The following is a 22,968-nucleotide window of genomic DNA, read 5'->3' as shown; positions in this document are numbered from 1 at the left end:
AACATCATATAAAAAACATAAAAAATATATATGAGGGGAATAGAGATAATATGAAATATAAAAGCGTAAACTTTGTTATTGTGAAAAAAACAACAACAAAACGTATATAAAAATCTAATCAAATTTTGTCACATACACATAAAAATATTATATATATATATATATATATATATATATATATATATATATATATATATATATATATATAAAGGGGCATAGAGATAATATAAAAGTGTAAATTTTGTCATTGAAAATTTTTTTTTTTTTCTCAGTTGGTTTTGGAGCGTTTCTCAGATCAGAAATGAAATTCTCAAACCTACTTTGTTCAACCGCTTCATCATTTAGTTATTTGTGCTCATCATAAAAACTGCGAATGCTTTGGTATTAATTAAACTGATTGTTTACAATTGGCTGCTGTTTCCTACATTATCAATTGTTTGTCATTTGTTTAAAATATATTATACTGGTTCTTACCAGAAAAGCATCAACTCCCAAAACATCTCGACATCAGTTCATTAAATACAAAATGGTTAAACCAGTAGTCATAATATGTAAAGCTTAAATTATTATATTAAACTTTATAAATCTGAGCCAAACAGGTTTATCTTATTAGTCCACAGAACATGGTTCCAGTAATTTATGCTCTTGGACAGGTTGTTCTTCAGCAAACTGTTTAAGGGTTTTCTTGTGAGCAGCTTTAGAAGAGGCTCCTTCTGGGACGATGGCCTGCAAACCAACTTGTTGCGGTGTGTGGTGTACAGTCTGAGCACTGATACGTGGATCTTCTGCTTTTGCAACCTCTAAAGCAACGCTGCAGAACTCATGCATCTGTTTAGTAAAGCAGCTTCTGCACCTGACGCACACCACGAGGACTCGACTTCTCTGAGGGACCCTTGTGAGGTCTGAAAGTAGTATCAAAATATACTTTTACTCAAGGATGATTTTCAGGTTCTCTTTACACTGTTGATTAAAATAAAGTTTGCCACAATGGTTCAGGACTACAACTGCCATAAATACCTTCACATTCAAGCAAAGATGGAAATCATCCGCAGTGATGCAGCTCTAATAAAGCTGCAAACCACAGCGGATCATCCGTCTCCATACCCCCCTGTCCTCCACATCTGCTTCTTTCAAACTAACTACCTGCATGTCTTCCCTCACCACATCCATAAACCTCCTCTTTGGTCTTCCTCTTTTCCTCCTTCTTGGTGTCTTCATCCTCAGCATTCTTCTACCAATTTAACTCATGTCCCTCCTCTGCACATGTCCAAACCATCTTAATCTCACCTCCCTCACCTTGTCACCAAAATGTCCTACATGTGCTGTCCCTCTAATAAACTCATTTCCAATCCTATCCATCCTCGTCTCTCCCAACGAACATCTCAACATCTTCAGCTCTGCTACCTCCAGCTCCACCTCCTGTCTTTTACTCAATGCCACTGTCTCTCAACCAGACAACATCTCAGGTCTCACCACAGTCCTATAAACTTTCCCTTTCATTCTCAGATACCCTTCTATCACAAATCACTCCTGCTATCACTTTTCTCCACCCACTCCACCCTGCCTGCACTCTTTTCTTCACTTCTCTAACACAGTTTGATCGAGTTTAACGCATTAAGCCACGTTAAGAATGTTAGAATTTGTACAGATGAGTAGGTCTGATCGTTTTAACTGTAAATGATCACCCTGATGCGTGTGATTTTAATCTGGTCAGTTTATTTCGATAAGGAAGTGGAAGGAAACACTGCACGCTGACATCAGGACCATGCAGGGGTGCTTCGAGTGCATTATGAAGAGTGAGAGGAAGTGAGGGAAATTATTCTGCATCTCATCACACACACACTCTCTCACACACACACACCTGACCCAGGACATAAACGGCTCAGGGGGTCAGAGCATTTAAAGCTGCCATGTTACTCATTAGCTTACAAAATAAGTGCATTTTATTGTTATTTCTTTTGTTTAAAAGTCCATATTTGGGTCAACAATAACAATAAATTAATGATAAATATGGGTTATTTGGTACAACTCCTGGACATCAATCGAAGTTAAACAGAAGTTTTCTGGATGAGCTCAGTGTGATATAAATAAGTAAAATCGATCCAGATGGTCCAGATGTTGTGGAGCTTATTTGATTTAACCGTCAAGATTGAGTACCTTTTAGTCACCTTTAGCGACCTCTAGTGACCAAATCTGATAACAAGGTTCCAAACAGGAGCTCAGTGCGCATGCTTACACACACACACACACACACACACACACACACACACACACACACACACACACACACACACACACACACACACACACACACACACACACACACACACACACACACACACACACACACACACACAATTAAAATGAACTTAAAGATACGCCTGGAGCAGAATTTCACGGTCCCCAGATGTATTCGAAAATACACAACGTGGCCAAAAGTTTGTGGACACCCCACCATAAGACTGGACAGATGTGCCACCAGATTTTGTTATGTATCTTATGGAGATTTCTGTGATTCTTTCTGAATAGGGTTGAGGTTCAAAGCTCTATCGCAGGAGATCTTCAACTCCAACCCATGCAAAGCAGATCTTCATGAAGCTGGCTTTGTGCACAGGGGCATCATCATGGTGGAACAGGTTTTTTTGGGCAGTTTAAGTGAAGGGGGACATTTAAATGCTACTGCATCTGAAGACATTCTATATAATTGTGTGCCTTGAACTTCAGGCTTTCGGGGAGGAACCACGGGTCTCAGGTGTCCCAATACTTTTGGTTATACAGTGTATGTAGTAAAAGTAAAAAAAAAAACAAAAAAAAACCCACAAAGTCTGTGACGGCCAATTATTCACGGTAATAAAATTTGAAGGTTGACGCTTTAAGTGGAACACTGTGGAGATTTTATTTTTGGCTCCACTACTCCTTCAAGTGGCACGACGTCCACCTTGTTTAGCTGCTATTCCATTCATAAAGTTGGGATGAAGGCAGTTTTGCTACTGTTAAAGTGTTAGCGATGCACGTTGGATGCGTTTACAGAAGACGGATAATCCTAACCTTTAAACGTTAGGGGTTGTGCGTCTCTGTTCAGGAGTGTGTTTGAGCGAGACCCGCTCACGTGCACAGCAGAAGCAGGACCGAGAATGCGACGACGGTAAAAGAAGTAACAGGAAGTGGTTCCTATGCTAGAAACTTTTCTATCAGCACCTGGAGAGGTCTGGATCAGCGTTTCCCCAATCCTGCTTGTGTGTTTTATACGGTACGAGTGGCTTCGGGAACGGAAAAGTACTGAAAGGGGTTTCAGTAACAATGTAATGTATTGGAAAGAGTTTTAGTACCGAGGTAACGTGCTGAAAGATTCAGCATAATTCGACATTGTGTACTGAACGGGGTTTCAGTAGTGAAATAATACTTTGAGAATCAAAGTAACCGCAAGGGGTTTGAACATCAAAGTACCCGAAAGGGGTTTTGAGCATCAAAGTAACCGCAAGGGGTTTGAGCATCAAGGTACCCGAAAGGGGTTTTGAGCATCAAAGTACCCGAAAGGGGTTTGAGCATCAAAGTAACCGAAAGGGGGTTTGAGCATCAAAGTACCCGAAAGGGGTTTGAGCATCAAAGTAACCGAAAGGGGTTTTGAGCATCAAAGTACCCGAAAGGGGTTTGAGCATCAAATTACCCGAAAGGGGTTTTGAGCATCAAAGTAACCGAAAGGGGTTTTGAGCATCAAAGTAACCGAAAGGGGTTTGAGCATCAAATTACCCGAAAGGGGTTTTGAGCATCAAAGTAACCGAAAGGGGTTTGAGCATCAAAGTAACCGAAAGGGGTTTTGAGCATCAAAGTACCCGAAAGGGGTTTTAAGCATCAAAGTAACCGAAAGGGGGTTTGAGCATCAAAGTAACCGAAAGGGGTTTGAGCATCAAAGTAACCGAAAGGGGGTTTGAGCATCAAAGTACCCGAAAGGGGGTTTGAGCATCAAAGTAACCGAAAGGGGGTTTGAGCATCAAAGTAACCGAAAGGGGTTTTGAGCATCAAAGTACCCGAAAGGGGTTTAAACATCAAAGTAACCGAAAGGGGTTTTGAGCAAAGTAACCGAAAGGGGTTTTGAGCATCAAAGTAGCCGAAAGGGGTTTCAGTAGCTGTGTAACGTACTGAAAGTTTTTCCATAGCGACATAATGTCATGTATCAGCAACTTAATGAGCTGAAAGGGGGTTCAGTAGTGATATATTGTACTGAAATTGGTTTCAGTAGCGACGTAATTTGCTAAAAGGGTTTTCAGTAGCCACATTATGTACTGAACTGGGTTTGGGTTCTGATTTAACGTACTGAAAGCGGTTTCGGTGCAGAAGTAATGTAGTGAAGCATTTTCAGTACTGATATAATAGACTGAAAGGGGGTTCAGAACAGATGTAACAAACTGAAAAGCTTTCAGTACTGACATGAGCATCATGTGATCATCAGCGTGTCTCTGAGAAGTTCCTGTAGACCTCACAGTTTTAACGTGACTTCAGCAGGAGGACAGGATCAGGGAAACACTGACCTACTGTTTGTTTAGCGCAACACGTCTGAAACTAGTCATGCACTAGCGCCTCACGCAGGCTCTAACAGTGACTACAGTGCGAAGACAGGAGTGTCGGGGAGGTGCTGATGTCCATTAGGTTCCTTTTGGTGGACTCCATTTCAGTGCCGCGGGGTCGATCGTCTTTCCGCTGCCTCGCTTCGTCTCTTTGGATCTCCACTCGTCGATCAGGTCCTAAAGACACACAGTCGGTTAATATACACACACACACACACACACACACACACACACACAGATCAGATGAGCATTAAAGTAAGTAACACTGATTGACTCTTCATCATGGCACCTGTTAGCGGGTGGATTTATTTATTAGGCAGCAAGTGGAAAATGTATTTAAGGAGCGACAAATTGTGACGTCTAGACGTCTGGGTCAGAGCGTCTCCAAAACTGCAGCTCTTGTGGGATGTTCCTGGTCTGCAGTGGTCAGTATCTATCAAAAGTGCTCCAAGGAAGGAACAGTAGTGAACCGGCGACAGGGTCATGCACGTGTGGCGTGGAGGCTGGTCCGTGTGGTCTGATCAAACAGACGAGCTCCTGTAACTCAAACTGCTGAAGAAGTTCATGCTGTTGATGCTCGACAGGAAAAAGGGGGACCAGGGGGAGTTCTTCCTCAAACTCTTTTGTTGGAGAAACATAATTGTACAGGATGTGGTTGCATGTCAAGTGTTCCAGCAATGGAGCAACGCACCAATCGAACTGCATGAAGATCTGCTTTCCATGGGTTGGATTTGAAGATCTCCTGCTATAGAGCTCCAACCCTCACCTTTGATGTGAATCGACTGCACTGGGTGCCTCCTCACCCTCTCACCTACATCACTACATGACTTTACGAACACACCCTTGTGCCTGAATGAAGCACAAAATCTAGTGGAACATCAGAAGGATGAAGGTTACTGTAAGCAAATGGAGACTTCATGTGGAACAGGATGTTCTTCTGCTCAGGTGTCCACAAACGTTCAGCCATGTAGAGTACGTATGGGAAATAAAAATACAGGTCGCTGTGATTAAAAGTTACCTGTCTCTTTAAGACCAGGTGCTTTCCTTTCCAGTACTTCAGCATTTGGAGCGACTGCAGCGTGCTGACGATGTCGACCGGATTCACCGCCGTTTCCTGGCTGATCTCTGCGGAAAGAAGAAAGTTTAAATATACAAGCAAAGAACACGCGTGCAGTGTAGGAGGAGCTTTCTGCATTGTTTTTTTTTTTTACCTTTTATGGACACCTCTTTGCCCTGGAAGTTATGCAGGTAGCGCAGCAGCACTTCTTTCCAGTAGCTCCGATAGCTAATGAGACCCAGATCAGACAGGGGGCGCTCAGGAGAGCCCACTTTCTCCTCCACCTTGGACAGCAAGTAACCTGAACACACACAGAAGACGTCTTGATCTCAAACTGGACATCAGGGTGGTGTTATTTATTTATTTATTTATTTATTTATTTTGTGGTACAGATACGCACTGTGGCCAAAAGTATTGGGACACCACCGTTTTTCCAGATTCTTCCACCGTCGTGGAGGTGGAATTGTGCACGATTCTTTGAACGCATTTGGTAGCGTGAACTTTTTCTAGAAGCCCCCGAACCTGTATCCGATGCCCCTGTGCACGAAGCCAGATCCATGCAGATATGCTTTCGAACGGAAGATCTCCTCCTATAGAGCTAATTAACTCTTTGAAAACTAGTCAGCTTCTGATTTTGCGTGCATTTTAGCAGCTTATAAACATCCGTTCCATCATCGGCTTCTATCAGTCTTTTTTTCCTCTTTAAGAAGTGAAGCAGGACGTCCTGGGACGCGTGTTGGTGTGTCATAAGCTACAGTTTTACCTGTTAAACAGGGCCGACACTGGAGACTCCTTCCATTAATATTAAACCAAATCATATCAAATGAATGTTAAAGATATTGTAGTGATGCGGAGTCCTCGTTAACCAGAACGAATGTACCAGAACGAGCACGTTAATACAAACCTCGGTCAAATGTAAGACTTTAAAACCGTTTTAACAGCGTTTAAAATGTAGTTAGCAAGTGGTCTTAACCAAACCCTGAATAGATTTTTTTTTTTTTTTTTTTGAGCCAAGTATCGAAAAAACTTTGCACTTCCCCATAACTGAAAAAACAAAATCTGTGGTACGATCCGAGAGAGATTGGCACTAATATCAGGAAGCTGATTGGCTGATTGGTATTGGTCTTATTTGTAGTCGTAATACAGCGAATTAGATTTGGAGCAGCGAAAGACTACGGTTAAAACACCACGGAAACAAAAGGAAAAAAATTCTGACTTTCAATGAGCGTAAGAGGCCGTGTTACATGGTCATCAGAAAACGACCTGTTTAAGCTTGTAAACGAATACAGAACTTGCGCGTACTCACTGAAGTCGATGAGCATTTTGCCGTAGCCCTGCCTCATGTACTGTGGCATGGTCAGGATGCAGGATACGTTGTAGTTCAGGAACGAGTTCTTCTCCTGCGTACAGAAGAAAACAGGCTTCATCGTTTGTGGGCATTCAATTAATCAATCAATCAATCAACCAACCAACTAAATATTAAACCAACTTATCAACCAATCAACAATTCAATCAACCAACCAATCAATCAACCAACCAATTAACCAATCAATCAATCAACCGACCAAACAATCAATCAATCAATCAATCAATCAACCAATTAACCAATCAATCAACCGACCAAACAATCAGTCAATCAACCAATTAACCAATCAATCAACCGACCAAACAATCAACCAATTAACCAATCAATCAACCGACCAAACAATCAATCAACCGACCAAACAATCAATCAACCGACCAAACAATCAATCAACCAACCAATTAACCAATCAACCGACCAAACAATCAAGCAATCAATCACCAACCAATTAACCAATCAATCAATAAACCGACCAAACAATCAATCAATCAACCAATTAACCAATCAATCAACCGACCAAACAATCAATCAACCAACCAATTAACCGACCAAACAATCAATCGACCAACCAATTAACCAATCAACCAACCAATTAACTAATCAATCAACCAACCAACCAAACAATCAATCAATCAATCAACCAATCAATCAACCGACCAAACAATCAATCAACCGACCAAACAATCAATCAACCAACCAATTAACCGACCAAACAATCAATCGACCAACCAATTAACCAATCAACCAACCAATTAACTAATCAATCAACCAACCAACCAAACAATCAATCAATCAATCAACCAATCAATCAACCGACCAAACAATCAATCAACCGACCAAACAATCAATCAATCAATCAACCAATCAATCAACCGACCAAACAATCAATCAATCAATCAATCAATCAACCAACCAACCATTAAATCAATCATTCAAATCAACTATTCAATCAATCAATCAATCAATAAAAATAGTAACCTGTTGGACTGTTGGATTATTTATTATGAGGTTAATTTGACTGCGTGTAAACTGTAATAAAATCAAATAGTCAAATAAGCAAAACATTTTTTTGTATTACCAAGAAACGTGATTGGCGGTCATTAGCCACGCCCCCTTGTTCTCATTGGACGAATTTTGGTGATCTGTATTATTTTATTATAAAAATTATAGATTATTTATTATTATCCATTATTTCCTACTGTCTATTTATTTATTTATTTAGTTGCGTTACACGTCAATCAAGAAAAAAATAAAAAAAACCTGAAAAGAAAGATGTTTGGATACCTTGGAGAAATAGCCGACCAGGTGACACCCCGTGTTGTCTGCCTCGGTCATCACGTAGAACAGAAACGGCTCCACGTCGTAATACAGAGTTTTATGGTCAAGGAAGAGCTTCGCCAAGAGACACAGGTTCTGGCAGTAAATCTGTTACATGTTAAAAGATTCTCTGATTCCTGTTTATACACATTTTATATTTTTATATAAATAAATATACAAAAACACACGCTGTTTGGCCAAAAGTATAAGGACACCACAAAAGGCGCACAATTTTTATAGGACGTCTAAATGAAAGATCGGCCGATAGTGGATTTTACTGATACTGATAAATAGGTTGGATCGTATGATCGTCCGATATCCGATTAATCAGCCAATAGTTTTTACAGTGGATGATTTTAAATAGTACTGAACTTTACACCTTACTTAAATAAAATAATAAAAAATAATAAAAACAGAAATATATCATGAGAATGTGCCAAAGAAAATTAACAATATCTCAATTAATAAATATAACTATATAATTAATTGACGATAAATAATAAATATAATATAGCACATGGTCTCGTGTGTAAAAACGACCAGCACGCAGTGCCAGTGATTCGCCTCTAGAGGCCGCTCTTGTAATGACAGAATACGGGAAAAAAAATGTGTGGATTTTCGCAGATAATCGATGATCCCGGCAATCAACCATCGGTGCCGATTAATCGGTCGACCGCTAATTTACATGCATTCAAATTCCTAATCTTAATGATTGTCCACAAAACTTTGACCTGATCCCGTATCTTGGAATGACTATAATAAATGTTTTATAAATAATAAAACATAACCATGTATTTTCTTTACCATTACATCAACTAGTGGGGGAGTAACAGATACACTTACAGTCTGCATTGGATATTTGGATTCGACTATTTATAAATGTAATTGAACGCAACCAATTAAATTCCCCTACGAAGTTAGTATCGGATGCTCAGATTAGACGTTCGGACAGGAAATATTGCATCGAGCACATGCGGTATTGTGAAATTTCGATTACTACACTTATATGTGATGAAACGGATAGAGAAAATAAATAAATTAATTGTACCACTTCTAAAACTACAAAATCTTGATGATAACCGAGAACAAGTGCGGTGTGAAAAGCTCTGGCGTGAAGCGAATCGGATTTCAAATATAAACAATAAAAAAAAAAAATAATACGTTTTATACCTTGTTTTTCTTGCCGTCCACTTCAAAAACCGAGATGGGGCCTTTCCTGTAGATCTCATCTCCAGGTGGATGCTTCCACACACACTTCGCCTGACATAAGAAATGTGTGTAACTGTTACCATGGTGAAAATAGATTACTTCCCTATACTTTCTATAAAAGACGTTCACATTGAGTGGTCCAAAAGTATTGGGACACCTGGGTTTTCCAGCCAGTGGTTCTTCCTCGAGCTGTTAGCACAAACTTGGAAGCACAGAGTTTAGAGAATGTCTTTGGGGGCACCGGTATGACATTTTCCCTTCACTTGAACTAGGAGGCTCCATGAAGATATGCTTTACATGAGTTTAAATGGAAGATCTCCTGCTGTAGAGCTATGACCCTCAACCCTCACTTCACCCCACACACCCCTCACCTAATCTGGTGGAACGTCTTCCCAGAAGAGTGGAGGTTTTTTGTTTTTTGTTTTTTTTTTTATTATGGGATGTTCAAAAAGAAACACGGAGCGATCTAACGCTCAGGTGTCCACATACTTTTGCCCATGTGGTGCATCGCTTGAGTTATAGCAGCTATAAACATACAGTAGAGGTCGGCCGATACTGATAGCCAGGTTGTATTGTATTTGCAGATAATTGATTAATTAACTGATAGATTTCTAAATTGGATACTGAATAAAAAAGTTTTTAAAAGAAGATTTTTGTGGATCGGTGGCCAGCAATCAACTCTCTGTGCCGATGAATCGGTCGACCCCTACTATACAGCTGGTAGTAAAAGAAATTTGGACAGAGCGCTACCATGTGTCGTCTGAGAATGGTCTGGCTCTTCATGTATTTGAGGCAGAACTCGCACATGTAGAGGCGGCCGAGGCGGGCGTACTCCTCCGGGTACGGCGAGTGGTACCAGGTGTCCAGCTCATAACAGCCGAACACAATCGTTTTGATCATGTTGCTGCCCTCGGCTACCTGACCCTGGAGACGCATTTTCTCCTGGAGAGAAATAACACACTCAGGGTGTTTGTGTGAGTGTGTGAGTGTGTGTGAAAGAGAGAGAGAGAGAGAGAGAGAGAGAGAGAGAGAGAGAGAGAGAGAGAGAGAGAAAACAAGTGACAATAGATAAACAAACCAAAAAAAAGAAAAGGAAAAAAAAAGAGATGAAATAGAAATAGATAGTGAGAAAAGGAACTGGGACGAGGAGGAGGAGGAGGAGGAGGAGGAGAAGAAGAAGAAGGGACTCCTGTAGGTCATGCCGTAACGCTGGGCTGCTGTAAGTCTCACAGGGAAGTAAGGCAAAGAGAAGAGGAAAAAAAAAACGAGGGATAAAATGTGATGAATTTTCTCTCTTACAAGATCCTCCGAGGCACGTGCCTGTGCTTTTCTAAACAACTCCAGGTCGTAATCACTCGTAATGTTCTCCAGCAAAGGCTCATGGGTACAGCTGGTGCTCCGAGTGTCCTCCTGCACCGAGAAAGGGGGGGGGGGGGGGTGAGAGAAAATGTACGCAAAATTAAACAGTTACTAAAATGTTGCATCTTTTTGTAATTTATGTATATTTGGGTCTCAGATACAAAAGAAAGAAAGTCCCAAACAGACATGCAGAGAGAGAGAGAGAGAGAGAGAGAGAGAGAGAGAGAGAGAGAGAGAGAGAGAAAAGAGGGGAGGGAAGAGACAGAAAGACAGACGGACACAAAAAAGACAGAGACAGAAAAGACAGACCAAAAAGAGAGAAAGAGAGAGGGAGGGAGAGAAACACAGACAAAAAAGACAGACAGGCAGATGAAGAGAGAGAAAATGAGAGTGACAGGCAGACAAAAAGAGACAGACAGAGAGAGACAGATGGAAAGGGAGAAAGACAGACAGACAGACAGACAGACAGACAGACAGAGAGACAGCTCACTGTGTCTTTATCTTTCTGCTCCTTGACTGCAGACGAGTTTCTCTTCCTCCTCATCTCAGTCACTTTCTCTTTGTAGCGCAGCTGAGAAATAAACGTCAGTGAGTGAAACCAGGCCTGGGCTCAGACGCTGAACTCGTGACTATAAGAACCATTACTTATCTACATCAGCATCGTAGCTTCAGCGCTGAAGGCCACTGCTCACCCGTATCTCAGCATCCATTTTTAACCTCTAATGTTTAAGAGCGGCAGAATTTGTCGGGTTGCCGTGGTTACCTGATGGCGCGTGAAGTGTCGGTTCTCGTCCTGGCTCTGAGACAGCGTCCTCTCCTCCGCGGGTTTATCCCGAGAGCTCGTTTTGACCTGCGGCAGAACAGCACGACTCATTACTACACCGCTTCACCCCCTCCACTAGCACACAACTCAACACCGCCGGCTGGAGCCTAAGTATTGGCACCTTGCACTCGTCCGCTGATAGGTTGTGATAAAGGGGACAGCCGGAGATGGAGAAGTGTCTCTCATGTTTTCCTGTCAGGTGACCTGAGGGAGGAAAAAAAGTTCATGAATTTAAAAAAAAAAAAGAAAAAGAAAGAAACTACATTTAAATAAAAATAAAATAAAAGACATGGTCAATAATGGTTCAGGGGAGAAAGAAATAAGTAAAGAATGAAGGACAGAGAAAAAGTTTGAGACTGAGAGAAGTGTAAGATTTTATGTAGACTGGGGGGGGGGGTTGTGAGAGTGTAAAGGTGAAACTGTGAGAAGGTCAGAAGATGTAAAGTTGAGAAGGTCAGGAGATGTGAAAGTGAGAAGAACAAACAGATGGTCAGATGGAACTGTAAGAAGGTCAGGAGATGTAAAGGTGAGGAGATCAGATGGTCAGATGGAACTGTGAGAAGGTCAGGAGATGTGAAAGTGAGAAGAACAAACAGATGGTCAGATGGAACTGTAAGAAGGTCAGGAGATGTAAAGGTGAGGAGATCAGATGGTCAGATGGAACTGTGAGAAGGTCAGGAGATGTGAAAGTGAGAAGAGAAGATGGTCAGATGGAACTGTGAGAAGGTCAGGAGATGTAAAAGTGAGAAGGTCATATGGAACTGTGAGAAGGTCAGGAGATGTAAAAGGTGAGAAGATCAGATAGTCAGAGGGTGAAAATGTGGAACTATGAGAAGGTCAGAAGATGTAAATGTGAGAAGGTCATATGGAACTGTGAGAAGGTCAGGAGATGTAAAAGTGAGAAGATAAGATGGTCAGATGGAACTGTGAGAAGGTCAGGAGATGTAAAAGTGAGAAGATCAGATAGTCAGAGGGTGAAAATGTGGAACTATGAGAAGGTCAGAAGATTGTAAAGTGTGAAGGTGAAAATTTAAGAAGCAGAGATGTAAAGGTGAGAAAATGTGAAGGTAAAAGTGAGAAGATGAGAAAATAAGTGTGTTAAGGTAAAGGTGATGTTCAGAAGATGAAGTTGACGGTGAGAAGGTGTGAGAATGAAGGTGAAGGTGTTCGTGTGTACCGAGTGAGTTACAGCCGGGTGTGGGACACTTCATGTTGAAATTGTAGCTCTCGTGGAAGCGGCGGCGTTTGGGTCGGTGGGCGTGGCTTGACTCTTTGATTGACAGCTCTTTAGCCAGCCTCTCGTCTTGGGATGCGTTAGGGCTGGAGACGTCGGCGTCGGACTCCGAGGAACGTGCCAAACCTGTGGGGGTGCGGGGAGGAGAGTCGTCCTGCTTCACAGCAGACGCTGAACAGACAGAAAAAGAAGAATATTTCTCATTTTAAAACCAAAACAAAACATACCCCCCCCCCCCCCCCCCAAAAAAAAGAAATTTTGTTTTAAATGCATTTTTTTTCAGAATTGCTTTAAACGACGCACAGACGACTCCGGAAAAGGCAATTCTTTCTTTTAGAGCATCAGCAAAACATCTGTTTACATAATTAGTAAACAGACACTGCAGTGGTTCTGTAGGAAACTTTATTCAGAACAGTCTCCGCCCTTCAGTCAGGGATCCCGACGAGTTGTGCCGTACGGATTCATATAACAAGATGGTAAGTTTGAATTAATTATAAAAATATTCCGACATTATTCTCGTGATCTTCGATGTTTTTTAATGTGGCACTAAAATGAAATTGTACAGTTGGAAAACGTCTAAAACGGAGAAGAGCAAGCAATGATGTAGTACCATAAATGACCATTAGGGGTCAGAATAACGAGCATTAAAACTCAATTAACACAGTAGCATAACAGAAACAGGGACTAATTAATAAAAAGCCGCAACCATCCACGAGCATTCTGAGGGAGCTCAGTGGAATTGATTGAGTGACTAATGGATGGATGGATGGATGGATGGCTGGATCAGAGTAACAGCTCTGGACTCAGTGGTTCTCCTCCTACCCCGGTCTGAAACCTCGTTGTGACGTTCGCTCTCCGTCTGGTTCTGGCGCAGAGGGTATTTTTTGGGTGGGGCCGGCTCCTCGTGCCGCTGGCTACGGGTCACACGGCGAGCTGAGAAATCCACCACCACGACCGGGGCTGCGGGGTAAAAAATAAAAATCTGCATTTAAACGCTTGTTTTTAAATACATTAATTGGATGGAGGGGGGGAGAGAGAGAGAGAGAGAGAGAGAGAGAGAGAGAGAGAGAGAGAGAGAAAGAATTAGAAGAGTTAATATTGGTTTTGGGAATGAATGGAGAGGGGGAGAATATGGAGGAGAGAAAGAAAGCAGGAAAAAAAATTTTTAATATTGGTTCAGGAAAGAAAGAAAGAAAGAAAGAAAGAAAGAAAGAAAGAAAGAAAGAAAGAAAGAAAGAAAGAAAGAAAGAAAGAAAGAAAGAAGAGAGAGAGAGAGAGAGAGAGAGAGAGAGAGAGAGAGAGAGAGAGAGAGAGAGGACACACTTTCTTCCTTTCCAGTATATTTCCTTCCTTATTTATACCTTTAAATTTCCTTCTTGTCCTTCATACTTTCTTCCCTTCCTTGCTTGCTTTTGAGTTTCCTTGTTTCTTCCATTTTATTTCTCCCTTTCTTCCACTGTATTTTTCCCTACTCACTTCCTAGTTTTCCCTTTTTCATTCCATAATCCACTCTATCCTTCCTTCCCTTAATATCAATATTTTCTTCTTTCCTAGTTTCCCTTCCACCACTTTCTATTTAATTCTTCCGTCCTAGTTATTCAGGCGTTTCCCTCTCTATACCTTCCTTCCCTTTTCCTCCCTCCTTCCCTCTTTCCCCGCCGTCTTCACTACTCCTTTTCTTTCCCAGCATCACAGTGGAGCCGTCACTGAAAACTGTACCTGCTCTTATTATCTTACAGAAACGTCCACACGTGTTAGATTATCGTATCTAATAATCATTGGTTGGAGCGATGGCGTGGGCGGAGCCTCCGACACCGACTTCCTGTTTAAAGCAGGTACCTTGCGCGCTCTGGCTGAGTCTGAGAGAGGAGCGTGTGAGGCGTGTGGTCTTCACGGCGAGGGTGTCGCTCTCAGAGCTGTCCGTGTGTTCGGCTGAGAAATCCGAGTCCTCCGTACCGTCAGAGCTGCTGCAGGCCGTCCTCTGGGAAACACACACACACACACACACACACACACACACACACACACACACACACACACACACTAATGAACAGAAAAATATTTGCTACAGTGTGTGTATTAAATACTATTTCTCTGATATGCAGATTATCCAAACAATTTGCTGATCAGACTTCAAAAGAATCTTTAATTTTTATTTCAGGAATCAAATTCCGTTCGCTTCAAACATCTGGATTAAAAAAGAAAAAAGATCAAAGTTGTGCCTTTTGAAGAGTTTATTTGAGACATTTCTTGCCTTCTGAATGTGCTTTAGACCATCAGATGTCTTGTGCAGAATAAAAGGTGAATCCTGTTACTACACCTACTGTACAAATCCATATTATGGCAAGAAACACTCAGTTAAAGAAAGAGAAAAGATGAATCATCACTTAAAGGAAAAAAATGAAGGTCAGTCAATCTGAAAAAAACTCAAAAATTTTAAATACATCCCCGGGTACGGTCTCCAGAACCGTTAATGATAAATGATGAATGAAGAAACAGGCTCTCAAGAGGAATTTCTCAGGAAAGGAAGACCAAGAGCTACCTCTGCTGCAGAGGACAGAATTACAAGTGTCACAAACTGCTGATTTATATCAAGTTTTCTCGTTGTTTAAACATCCACTGTTCAGAGTCCAGTTCGCGGTCCAAATGTGGCAAAGAAACCCGTTACTTCGGAACGACAAGCAGAAGGAAGTTACTTGGGCTAAGAAACACAAGCAATAGACATTAAAGGAGTGGAAAACCGTCTTCCGGTCTGATGGGTGCAAATTTGAGATTTTAGGTTCTAAACACTGTGACTTTGTTAGACAAACAAAGGATGAACGGACGATGGAGGAGGAGGTGTGATTGTGTGGAGGTGCTTTGTAGGCAACATGTTGGTCATTTAGTCCAATTTCAGTACACATTTAACCAGCATGGCTATGTGATGTGATGTCATTGCAAAAAAAATCTTTCATCTGGTTTACACTTAGTGGGACCATCATTTGTTTTCCAACAGGACAATGACCTCAAACACACCTCTGGGATTCTGTAAGAGCTATTTGTCCAAGAAGGAGAATGATGTCTCAGACGACCTGGCCTCCACAATCAGCCGATCTTAATCCGGTTCAGATGGCGAAGGAAAAGCAGCCAACAAGCACTCGACACCTATGGGAACTCATCCTCATGAGGCTGACTGAGAGAATGCCAAAAGTGTGCAAAACTGTCAGCAATGTGAAAGGAGGATAATTTGAAAAAATTAAAAATAAATAACAGGGTTTATTTTTGTTTACGACATAATTCCATACACGTTCTTTCATAGTTTAAAAGTCTTCAGTATTATTGTAGAATGCCGGAAATAAAATTAAAAATACATTGAGAAGGTTATGAAAGAAGAGAATAATACATTAATTTGTAAATATATATTAGGTGTACTAAACTTATCCTGGCGTGAATAAGTTTGTACCCCCCTCCTTTCTCTCACACACACACACACACACACACTGCATATATTTATTACACATCATAGCATGGTCATTTGCACACTAAAAGGTTACTGTTTTATTCGTTTTGTATTATATTTGTTTTATATAAAAAGACAGATGATGGATCCATCAGCCCTCCAGCTGTGTTCTCATTCAGCTGCGCTATAAAACCTACTTCCTGGCCTGCACAACTCACCTTTCTTCGAGGCATAACTGTGCAAAAAGCTCCTGGTTTCTGCCAAATATTTCCCCCCAAAACTCGTCTGGTGCAGCCCTAATTTTAACCCGTTTCACCGCAATAACGTCTCTATTTTATTTACCCTAAAAACGGTCTCTGCGTTGCTATGTATACGCGCTGCAAGCCCAACTTCCGGTTCGAAGCTACACGACTTCCGGTCCAAAACGATCAAATAAATACCGCGCGCTCTCTGGCCAACCCGAGCAACTTCCAACTCAAAAGAATCGGTTTATTCGACTCTTTAGCAAAGTCGGCCTTAAATCATACTGCAGCTCGAATTCTTCCGGATAGTCAAACCCTATTCACCAATTGACACGTTTTTAAGTCACACTTTTAAATGCTTACCGGTTTTCAGCGAAAGAAAAAAAAACAAACAAAAAAAAAAACGTTTGACATTTCTGACGCGCGAGTCGGCTCCAGACTTCACTAAATACGAGTCAGTTTTTTTTTTCTTTCCCCAACATTTATTGCTAACTTCCTTTTTAGTAATAAATCTTCCTTTATTTTTACAAATGACATTTTTGAATGAACGGATAGAAAATATTTAATATTATAACAGGAATGGTATACATATACCGTTAATACAAAAACACAAAAAAAGAAGAAGAATTTGGATACTAGTGGATCCAAATTTCTGGTTGCTTTTCTACTTGAAAGTCCTTGTCAATCTTCTGACCATTTACGTTTGTGTAGATAGAATTTACCTAATATTAAAAGATTTTGCATGAAAATGTGACTTAGCCATTTCTTTATCAAAATACAGTTACATATTTTTTCCTATATCAGTTTTAAATCCAGTCAACATAAACATTCAAACCTAATCCAAAAATAAAAAAATCCACAACAGGTGCATCTCAATTAGAATATCAAAAAGTTGATTTATTTTAGTAATTCAATATAAAAACTGAAACTCAGATTCATCACACACAGACTGATTTCAAGTATTATTTACATTTTCACTTATAGCTAATATAAATCCCAAAATTCAGTATCTCAAGATTGGAATATTACTTTAGACCAATAAAAAAAAAAAAAAATTTACTACTGAAAAGTATGAACATGTACAGAACTCAATACTCTTAGTACTCCCTTTGCAGGAAGGCGATCGGTCTGTGACTCTGCTGACGTGTTCAGGAAGCCCAGGTTGCTCCGATAGCGGCCTTCAGTTCCTCCATGTTTTTGGGTCTGGTGTCTCATATCCTTCTTTTTACAATACCGCAGATTCTCCATGGGGTTTAGGTCAGGGTGAGTTTGCTGGCCAATCAAGCACATACATGGTCCTTAAACCAGGTATTAGTACTTTTGACAGTGTGGGCAGGTGCTAAGTCCTGCTGGAAAATTAAATCAGCATCTCCATAAAGCTGGTCAGGAAAGGAAAGCATAAAGTGCTCTAAAACTTCCGGGTAGACGGCTGTGCTGAACTTGGACTTGATCAAACACAGTGGACCAACACCAGCAGATGAAATGACTCCCCAAACCACCACTGACTGTGCAAACTTTACACTGGACTTCAAGCAGCTTGGATTCTGTGCCTCTCCTCTCTTCTTCCAGACTCTGGGATCTTGATTTTCAGATGAAATGCAAACTTATCTGGCATCCGAAAAGACAACTTTGATCCATTGAGCAACAGTCCAGTCCTTTTTGCCCTTTGCCCAGGTAAGACACCTCTGATGTTGTCTCTGGTTCAGGAGTGGCTCAACACGAGGAATGCGTCAGCTGTAGCCCATGGATGTGGATGGATATGTGTGTGTGTGTGTGTGTGTGTGTGTGTGTGTGTGGAGACTCTTAAAGCACTGACTCCAGCTGCAGTCCACTCTTTTTGAATCGCCCCAAATTCTTGAATGGGCTTCATTTCACCTTTTTCTACCACATTATTACCTTCAATTCAACTTTCCATTAATGTGCTTGAATCCAGCAGTCTGTGAACAGCAACTTCTTCAGAGCTGATCAGTGATTGTCTTCTGGACAAGTGTCAAGTCAGCAGTTTTCCCCCATGATTGTGAAGCGTGACCCAGACTGAGACATAATTTAAAGACTCAGAAAACCTTTGCAGGTGGATTTAATGAGCTGATTAGAGTGTGACGTCACAAGTCTCCAATATTGAACTTTTTCACAATATTCTCATATTCTGAGATACTGAATTTTGGGTTTTCATTATCTGTGAGCCAAAATCATCAAAATTAAAAGAAATAAACACTAGAAATATATCAGTGTGTGTGTGTGTGTGTGTGTGTGATGAATCCATATAATATACCAGTTTCATTTTTTTTCACACACACACACATTTAGTTATATAAATTGTATGTATACAAGTAATTCTGTAAATTCTCTTTATTAGTGACATGGTATTTGGTTTTTTTTTCAACATTTTTATTATTCCATATTAGTTGCTTGTGTTATGTTTGAGTATTAAAATCCAACATAAAAAAGACCTGTGTATGAAAATTTTATAATTAAATGGGAAGTTTGTTTACTTCAAAATGTGCTAAATTACAGTAATAAATAAACACATGCTACATGCATGCGGCTCAGCCAGAAAAAGCCCGGATGAGACGGAAGCATGTGATTCGTCCAGGCGACATTCATTATGGTTATTAAATATATATAAATAGGTATATCTTTATATTATTAGCAAACAGTTCAACATCTTAAATACGAGTATAAATTAATAAAAAAAAAAATTTGCGAATTATTCTGGATCATACCGCCGACTTGAACGGAAATGACGTAAAGGGTCTTTACTGAGACTGCGCAGAAACGCGCGTGCACCGAGCTCAACCCGCTATAAAAGCGCAAGCCGCGGGTCGGGGTGTTCTCTTTCAATCGGACCAGAGACGAGATGGTGAGTGTTGTGTAGATTTGTAAAACATATATTTGTAAAACATATTTGTCAAGTAATTGTTGAAGTTGTGTTTAAATCCCCCCCAAATCCTTGCGTTTTAATACATATGTATTTATCTGGTACACTTTTATCGCGCTAAATACGCGTTCTAAAATGACGTTATGCGGCGCTGAGGTAAAATGGCGGCGGGCCACAGAGCGTGGTGGTGGTTTTACAGACTTTTTTAAAAATGACAAATTCGCTTCATTTTTTTGCTTCCTTTTCTTTCACTAAACCATTGTGTTAAACAAATGAGCAACAAAATATTAAAACGTATCTTAATTAATCTATGTTGGGCCGCATCCTAAATGCTTTCTGACTCGGGGTATTTGTGCACTTTCCCTCTGCCGTAAAGCGTGTTGACTTGTACCCTAGGTAGTGCACTAGCTCTATAATAAAAAGCGGATTGAGACGCCGCCCATATGGCGAGGCCTACTTGTATATGCAGGCCAGTTAGGTTTTTTATTCAAGAAAATAAAATGTATACAAGAAAAAAGCGAAACTTGTGTAATGGATTGGTATTTAAATTACTTTTTCCTAAAGTTCGTTTTAATTGTTATAAAGTGGTAGATCTGAATCCCACCACGTGCACTGATTGCATGTAGACCTGCACCATGCTGCTGTATGAGAACTTGGACTGTTATATTTATTTTGGTTCCTTTTTTCTTTCAGTCTCACCGTAAGTTTTCGGCTCCCCGCCACGGTTCTCTGGGTTTCCTCCCCCGCAAGAGGAGTCGCAGACACCGTGGAAAGGTGAAGAGCTTCCCAAGGGATGACCCCAACAAACCCGTCCACCTTACCGCCTTCCTGGGCTACAAAGCCGGCATGACCCACATCGTTCGTGAGGTCGACCGACCCGGCTCTAGTGAGTGAACTCTATCGTCTGGCTCATTTTTAAGTGGCAGCAGTGATGAGAATCTCGACGGGCGGACATATTTGGGCCTTACGCCCTTGCTGAATGTCGATTACTGAGTCTGGTCTAATTTGCTGATTTTATAAATTGCTCAGGAACTGTTTTTGGTGCTAATGTGGTTTCTTTCCCCCCTGTTTTACAGAGGTAAACAAGAAGGAGGTCGTCGAGGCGGTTACGATCGTCGAGACCCCTCCCATGATTGTTGTTGGCATTGTGGGATACGTGGAGACTCCCCGCGGGCTGCGTTCTTTCAAAACCGTTTTCGCAGAGCACATTAGTGACGAGTGCAGGCGCCGCTTTTACAAGAACTGGTGAGTCCCATGCGAGGAACGTGAATACGATTGTGCATTTTGTGTTGGAGCGTTACGTTTGAGTCGAGGCTAACGTGGTGTGTGACGGCCGTGACAGCTCCGCTCAGGTGCCTCGTGCCCTGATGAGCTCCAGGCTCCTCTGGCCGGTGGAAAGAGCTCCTTAGAAGCTGAGCCATGAGCTGCAAGCACTAACGGTTCTGCCCAGCCTCCTTCCTCTGCCCCTCGAGGGTTATGAAGGGACTGCGTGCCAACCTTGTGCTTCTCGGCTTGTCCCTTTAATAGGTACAAGTCCAAGAAGAAGGCTTTCACCAAGTACAGCAAGAAGTGGCAGGATGAAGAGGGCAAGAAACAGCTGGAGAAGGACTTTGCCTCTATGAAGAGGTACTGCAAGGTCATCCGTATCATCGCCCACACACAGGTCAGTTCTCGTGTTGTGATGACTCGTCTCAAGAAGTGTGTGGTCTCCTGTTGGATTAAGTATAAAATGTATCTTCTGATTACTGCAGATGCGCCTCCTGCCTCTGAGGCAGAAGAAGTCCCACCTGATGGAGATCCAGCTGAATGGTGGAACCATCGCCAGTAAGGTGGACTGGGCTCGGGAGAAACTGGAGCAGGCTGTTCCAATCAACAACGTGTTCTCCCAGGATGAGATGATTGACGTCATCGGGGTCACCAAGGGTCACGGATACAAGGGTGAGCAGCTTTTGGCTTTATTTTTTTAATATCCCATCTTGGCCTTCTCTAGTTTGATGATGAGAACATGGATCAAGCGTCAGGCATGGCGCCCGAAAAGCATGAGGAATGTTTCCATGCTGCCTTCCTTCTGAAAACACCTGTGCATCTAATGCTAAAGCTTAGTGTTCTGTTCTATATGTATAATATAAATGTTTTGTTTTAGGTGTGACGAGCCGTTGGCACACAAAGAAGCTGCCCCGCAAGACCCATCGTGGTCTGCGCAAGGTGGCGTGTATCGGAGCCTGGCATCCTGCTCGCGTGGCCTTCAGTGTTGCACGTGCTGGTCAGAAGGGCTACCATCATCGCACGGAGGTCAACAAGAAGGTAAACATCTTTCCCGCTTTGTATCTGTTCTGTTGGGTCATGATGACTTGCTGAAACATCACACTTGTGTTCTTGCTTCTAGATCTACAAGATCGGACAGGGCTTCCACACCAAGGATGGCAAAGTGATCAAGAGCAACGCCTCCACTGATTACGATCTGTCCAACAAGAGCATCAACCCACTGGTGAGAATCAGGAATCTTTTATAACGACCACTAGGTGGTGCTGATGATTAAATGAACCCTGCACACAAGGCTGAAATTTGTCTTAAGTTCAGATCTGATTCTTTAAATCTCTTGTCCAGGGTGGATTTGTGCACTACGGTGAGGTGACCAACGACTTCCTGATGTTGAAGGGTTGCGTCATCGGAACCAAGAAGAGGGTCCTGACCCTCCGCAAGTCCCTGCTGGTCCAGACGAGCCGTCGTGCCCTGGAGAAGATCGACCTCAAGTTCATCGACACCACCTCCAAATTCGGGCACGGACGTTTCCAGACTGTGGACGAGAAGAAGGCTTTCATGGTGAGTACAGAGAGCTGGGTCACACACTCTGTGCACTGTTCGTAACCTGTTTCAGCAGCGCAGTCTGAAATCCGGGTTCCATTCCAGTGCTAGAATAAAGTTCGGTAAGGCAGGGGAGTGCGGCGTTCTGTCCATAACTCCCTGTTCACTCACTGACGACATTCCTAAGAGATCAGAAAGGCAACGTATTGAACTTTGTGCTCAATTATTGATAGCATTTTCTGCTCTTTTCTACAGGGTCCACTCAAGAAAGACCGTATCGCCAAGGAGGAGTCTGCCTGAGTACCACGTCACTCTGCTTCGCGTGTGGGTTCATGTTGCACTGCGGAGATGTTTAATAAAGAAAATTTATAAAAAAAAAAACCCAACTTGTTTTATATTTTTGTGTGCAGCAAAATACATTACCAATTGATTAGAAATGGGATTGGATCAATAACCTTCAGGGGTGTGACTACACAATTCAGGTTCATTTTGCTACAGTTTTTGGGGAATAAGTGCAAAAATTAATGCAGTTTGTAGCATTAAGTTTAATATACGTTTATAATGTCTGGTTGAATGTATAAAAGTAAGACGATGAATGCAATACATTTTTGATCAATTTGGCACAAATGTATTTTAAATTCTGTTTATTTAAACTTCACTACTTATATCCACATTCT

The 22,968-nt window shown here is 41.6% G+C and overlaps 2 protein-coding genes across 3 annotated transcripts; one reads left to right on the top strand and one right to left on the bottom strand.

The window, feature by feature from the left end:
- Positions 1 to 1,696: 1,696 nt before the first annotated feature.
- On the bottom strand, positions 1,697 to 16,940 carry kat7a (K(lysine) acetyltransferase 7a). Of its 2 annotated transcripts, none has more exons than XM_083566968.1 (15): positions 16,585 to 16,940; positions 14,767 to 14,908; positions 13,750 to 13,887; positions 12,871 to 13,098; positions 11,815 to 11,897; positions 11,634 to 11,720; positions 11,361 to 11,441; positions 10,811 to 10,921; positions 10,262 to 10,453; positions 9,473 to 9,562; positions 8,270 to 8,410; positions 6,929 to 7,022; positions 5,777 to 5,923; positions 5,584 to 5,690; positions 1,697 to 4,742 (listed from the first exon to the last, which is right to left on the bottom strand). In XM_083566968.1, exons 1-15 carry the CDS (start codon positions 16,597 to 16,599, stop codon positions 4,644 to 4,646), a joined length of 1,755 nt encoding a protein of 584 aa, XP_083423094.1. In that variant the 5' UTR covers positions 16,600 to 16,940; the 3' UTR covers positions 1,697 to 4,643. The 2 variants fall into 2 exon arrangements, with proteins under 2 accessions (XP_083423094.1, XP_083423095.1); XM_083566969.1 differs by having other exon boundaries at positions 10,832 to 10,921.
- A 2,420-nt stretch (positions 16,941 to 19,360) lies between these two features.
- Positions 19,361 to 22,672, top strand: rpl3 (ribosomal protein L3). The gene is made up of 9 exons (XM_083566177.1): positions 19,361 to 19,468; positions 20,180 to 20,372; positions 20,563 to 20,731; positions 21,014 to 21,149; positions 21,238 to 21,424; positions 21,630 to 21,790; positions 21,873 to 21,974; positions 22,094 to 22,309; positions 22,547 to 22,672. Exons 1-9 carry the CDS (start codon positions 19,466 to 19,468, stop codon positions 22,589 to 22,591), a joined length of 1,212 nt encoding a protein of 403 aa, XP_083422303.1. The 5' UTR covers positions 19,361 to 19,465; the 3' UTR covers positions 22,592 to 22,672.
- The last annotated feature ends 296 nt before the right edge of the window (positions 22,673 to 22,968 follow it).

Source organism: Silurus aristotelis, assembly GCF_946808225.1.
Source record: "Silurus aristotelis genome assembly, chromosome: 17".
NCBI lineage: Eukaryota > Metazoa > Chordata > Actinopteri > Siluriformes > Siluridae > Silurus > Silurus aristotelis.
Note: the sequence above shows the minus strand (reverse complement) of the source record. Positions and strands in the feature narration are given on the sequence as shown.